The 4,129-nt window shown below is 40.4% G+C and overlaps 1 protein-coding gene across 2 annotated transcripts; it reads right to left on the minus strand.

Annotated features, from left to right (window-relative positions):
• Nucleotides 1–219: 219 nt before the first annotated feature.
• Nucleotides 220–3,907, minus strand: LOC140957902 (transcription factor PIF1-like). Of its 2 annotated transcripts, XM_073415322.1 has the most exons (8): nucleotides 3,453–3,907; nucleotides 2,608–3,367; nucleotides 1,762–1,866; nucleotides 1,420–1,485; nucleotides 1,280–1,345; nucleotides 805–1,212; nucleotides 445–511; nucleotides 220–371 (listed from the first exon to the last, which is right to left on the minus strand). In XM_073415322.1, the coding sequence occupies exons 1-8, from the start codon at nucleotides 3,545–3,547 to the stop codon at nucleotides 367–369; spliced, it is 1,572 nt and encodes a 523-aa protein (XP_073271423.1). In that variant the 5' UTR covers nucleotides 3,548–3,907; the 3' UTR covers nucleotides 220–366. The 2 variants fall into 2 exon arrangements, with proteins under 2 accessions (XP_073271423.1, XP_073271422.1); XM_073415321.1 differs by having other exon boundaries at nucleotides 220–511; nucleotides 3,453–3,905.
• Between the last annotated feature and the right edge of the window lie 222 nt (nucleotides 3,908–4,129).

The following is a 4,129-nucleotide window of genomic DNA, read 5'->3' on the forward strand; positions in this document are numbered from 1 at the left end:
TACAAAGAGCCCAACTTTTTCTTGGCACCTGACCCTTCAAAGTCTAGGACAGCCCTGATAAAAGAAAGTATCACAAGACATACGAACCACCATATCAAAAGAGCCACTAATGGTAACCATGATTTTTTTTCCCGACCGTCTTACGTCCTGTTGTAAAAATATTACGACGAGTTAACTGGACCGGAAATGAAAAAGATAGGAAATTATAAAAACCTGGGATCGATTAATTTCTTTCATTTTATTTCTCCTTGAAACATGTTTAACAAATATAAAGCTCTAACGGGTCTCAGATTACTTGGCTTTGATCTACTCCCTTCTATAATTTACAGGAGTTAGTTTAGTTTTGTAGCTGATATCTCCCAAAAGTCAACCTGCAAATGCACAAGATTTGATGATAAAATCTTCTATACTTGAAGTTGAGCGCTTTAGAATATCATTTCCTACCAGCTGATGGTTGATTTTCCATGTTGCCTGTTTGTTTGCTGGTGTTAGGCTGTGCCGCTGCTTGATTCTGCTTGCATGAATTAATGCGGCCAAACTTAGACCAAGCAAATATGAAGGTTTATGGAAAGTAGATACATCTTCAGAAATTTTGGCACACGACTCTTAAACATGTTTGAATTCATGTGGAAGTATTGATGTTCCCATCGAGAGTCGATAAAGCTGAAAGAACGACCCAATTTGGTTGGGGTGGAGTTCATATAATGAACGCAGNTCAACAAAAATGAATTGAAACTATAAGTTTAACAGGGCCTTTCACACAGGTTTTTCGGTTAATTTGGTTGTTTAAGGAATAGAATTTACCTGTGGTAGTGGCAACTGCGAAGCCTGTTGAAGACCAGCAGGAAACTGTTGGTATGGATACACAAAGTTGGGCATTCGTGGCTGATTAGGATCCAGGGAAACTAGTGAGTTTAGCATAGGATCAGCCATGCTAGAGACAGCCTGAATTCTTGATGAATCAGGTACAGGAAGCACTGGTGGCAGGTGAAATGTTGGAATGTGAAATCCAGCTCCCATATGCGGTGCTGGCGTCGCCTGATTCTGCTGCCCGGAACCTGGAAGCTGCATAGATGGATACGGCAGCATCGGCCGGTTCATGCCCATATCCATTCCCATTCCCATTCCCATTCCCATTCCCATTGCCGGCATGAATCTTTGCATACCAGGGTACATTACAGGAACCATGCCACATCCCATGGATGACATCATCTGCAAGATTATTTAATGTGAGTCAAATGCAAAGATCAAGAAGAAGAAGAAATATTGACATATGTACCTGAACTTGGAGTTGTAGTGATTTCAAGTACTCAATCGCCTCGTCCAACATCGAAGCTTTGTCCGTCTGAAATATCACAGCAAGTAAATATAGAGATAAACATAAACTGCAAACCACCAAGATCTTTGGTATCATAGTACCTTGTTGCATCGAGGTATGAGTTGTTGCAAAGCCTTCATCTTTTCATTAATCCTGTCTCGACGCCTCTGCATTCCATGTACCGTTTTAATTAAATTTAAAAGACTATACACAACAACAACAATAATAATAAAAGAAAGGAGAAATGACAATTTTGGTTATATATATTCTGTCTTTTTGCCATTTTGATGTTCTATTTAGCGTTGATGTGTCGCGACATATTCAGTCTCACATAAGTACTCCCAGGGAAAATTACTAAAAATTGAAATGAACCAAAATTGCAAAGACAAGAATATCAAACACAGATTGGCGACAATAATTAATTGAGAACATATTATACGAACCCTTTCAGAAAGATTGTGAACTTCAGCGGCACGAGATCTCTTCGAGAAGGAGGCAGTTAACAGATGCCCTTGTCTTTTGGTTTCATCTTCTTCATAATCATTCTCCTACAACATTGACTCAAACTAATAAATACTGATTGTGTCACAAACTATAACATCATTTTCCATTGTCATTCTTTGATATAATAAACTTATAAAATATTCAGATTTTGCTACAAAAACAATCTACTGACCCTTGAGTTCATCCTATCCTGCATTAGACGGTCATATTTGCAACAATATTTATTTACATCTCACTCATCATTTATTATATATATATACCATATCTTATAGATTTTTGATACATTGCACATTTATCATACACATTTATATGAGCACCGATGAGTTACAGTAACACATTTTTTAGAGATCAAATATAGAAAAATTGAATGTTAATGTGTACTGACATAAATATATATATAGAACTAATACATTTATATAAGAATCATATCACATTATATTAATATATAAGCCATAAATGCATTTCGCACAAAGCCGAATCAAGTCGATTAATGGTCACCCATATTCTTCAATTTATATTTTTCGAATTGTGGGCCAATGATCATCTGATTGAAAAATTGGTGGCATTTAGTCTATCCACGTGGCAAAACATAGTCCACATATGCCACATCGACAGTGATGGGATGACTACCAATGCTAACATGCACTTGATGTAACAGTCCACGTAAGAACAGCGGCGCACAATTCCTCCGGTGCACGTTAGAGAGATCCTAGGTCCGACTATACAGTTAAAATTGGTAGTAAAAGAAGAATTAAAAATAAATCCGCCATTAATGAATTGCTGACCTCACTCCGACACTCGTTGTCATCGGCTTCTCTGATTTTCCGCTTCCGCTCCCCCGCCGGCGTCCGCTTCCTGGTCTTGCGATGCCGCTTACGGTTGGCGCTGAAACTGGATCCGGAACCGCCGGGAGATGACGACACGGTAAGCTCATATGTACCGGCTGCCAATTTCCCAGCGGACGCATCAGGGGCATTAAGCGCCGCAGTACCACGGTCTGTGTTCATCTGTGTCCTGAAATCCACCAGAGAAGTCCTAGATTCTCGCCCTACAGCCGGCGTCTCATTTGACTCCACCACCGTGGATTCCCTCGCTACCGTTACCAACGGTTTCGAAATTGGCTCGATACTCTGCCTGCACGGATGCCTCGAGAAATGGACGAAATTCTGGAAGCGTGGGGAAAATTCCGGCTTCTGAGCTTGGAGTGCAATGGGAGGCGTCGGCGCCGGATGAGGTCGGATCTCCGGCACGGAACGAGGTGGAGCAATGGCAGTGAAAGGAGCCTGAAAAGGCGGAGGAGGAGGAGCAGAGTACATTAGATCTGCGTACAAATCCCGATCAAATGAGGAGTCATCGATAGGGTACTGAAGCCAAGATGCCATCTCATCCTCCTGCATAAACAGATGCTGCTCCTCCGCAGTCGGTCGGATCCCCCTCACTGTCAAATGCTCCGCTGGAACCTCAATCTCTCCGCCTCTCTTGGTTGATCTCTGCACCACAACTTGGCCATTCCGCCACAGAAGTTCCATGATATCCTCCTCACCTCTACAATCAAAAGAAAAAAACAACAAAACTTGAGCTCGCAGAAAACAACATAAAGCAGAGTACAAAAACAAGAATCAAGCTTTACGTGGGCAATAATCTTTTGGGTCTTGAAAATCCTGAAGAGTCCAGAATGGAACAGTCCTCTTCTACCTCCTGGAAACCCGGAACGTGGTGATTCATCTCACTCACTTTCTCCCCAGTCTCCCAAAGAAACCACCATGCAACAATTAATAGGATCTCAATGTGAAGTAGAGGACAAATGATCGAGTACTAGTAGATTATTCTAGAGCTTCACACAGAAAACAAGGTGCGGTGTTCTGCTACCATATACATCTAGGCTTCATGTCTCTGATCGATGCAACTATTGTTTATTTTTCCTTGGTGTGGTGTGGGGTTGGGTTGAGCTGCAACTTACATATAAGAGGAAAGTTTGAGATAAGAATGTGAATACCATGTTTGGCTCTTTACCCCTTTGCTTATACAAATATTCCACCCTAGTCCCTACCCACAAGCATCTTCTTGTCAAGGACCATGGATTCTCATATCAATTACTTCCTATCCGTCGTCGTTTGCGATAATGCTTACTTTATTAACTAATACAAATACTCATGATTACAATCTGATGTGAGATGAGGTTTCATATTTATACCATCAATTTTTATTTTATATATATTATATAGATTATATTATATATATATATATATAAAATGTATATAACAATATATTATAGAGCTAGCTATAAGTTATAACTAGCTCTATGGC

This window comes from Primulina huaijiensis, chromosome 14 (genome assembly GCF_012295235.1).
Source record: "Primulina huaijiensis isolate GDHJ02 chromosome 14, ASM1229523v2, whole genome shotgun sequence".
In the NCBI taxonomy this organism is placed as follows: domain Eukaryota; kingdom Viridiplantae; phylum Streptophyta; class Magnoliopsida; order Lamiales; family Gesneriaceae; genus Primulina; species Primulina huaijiensis.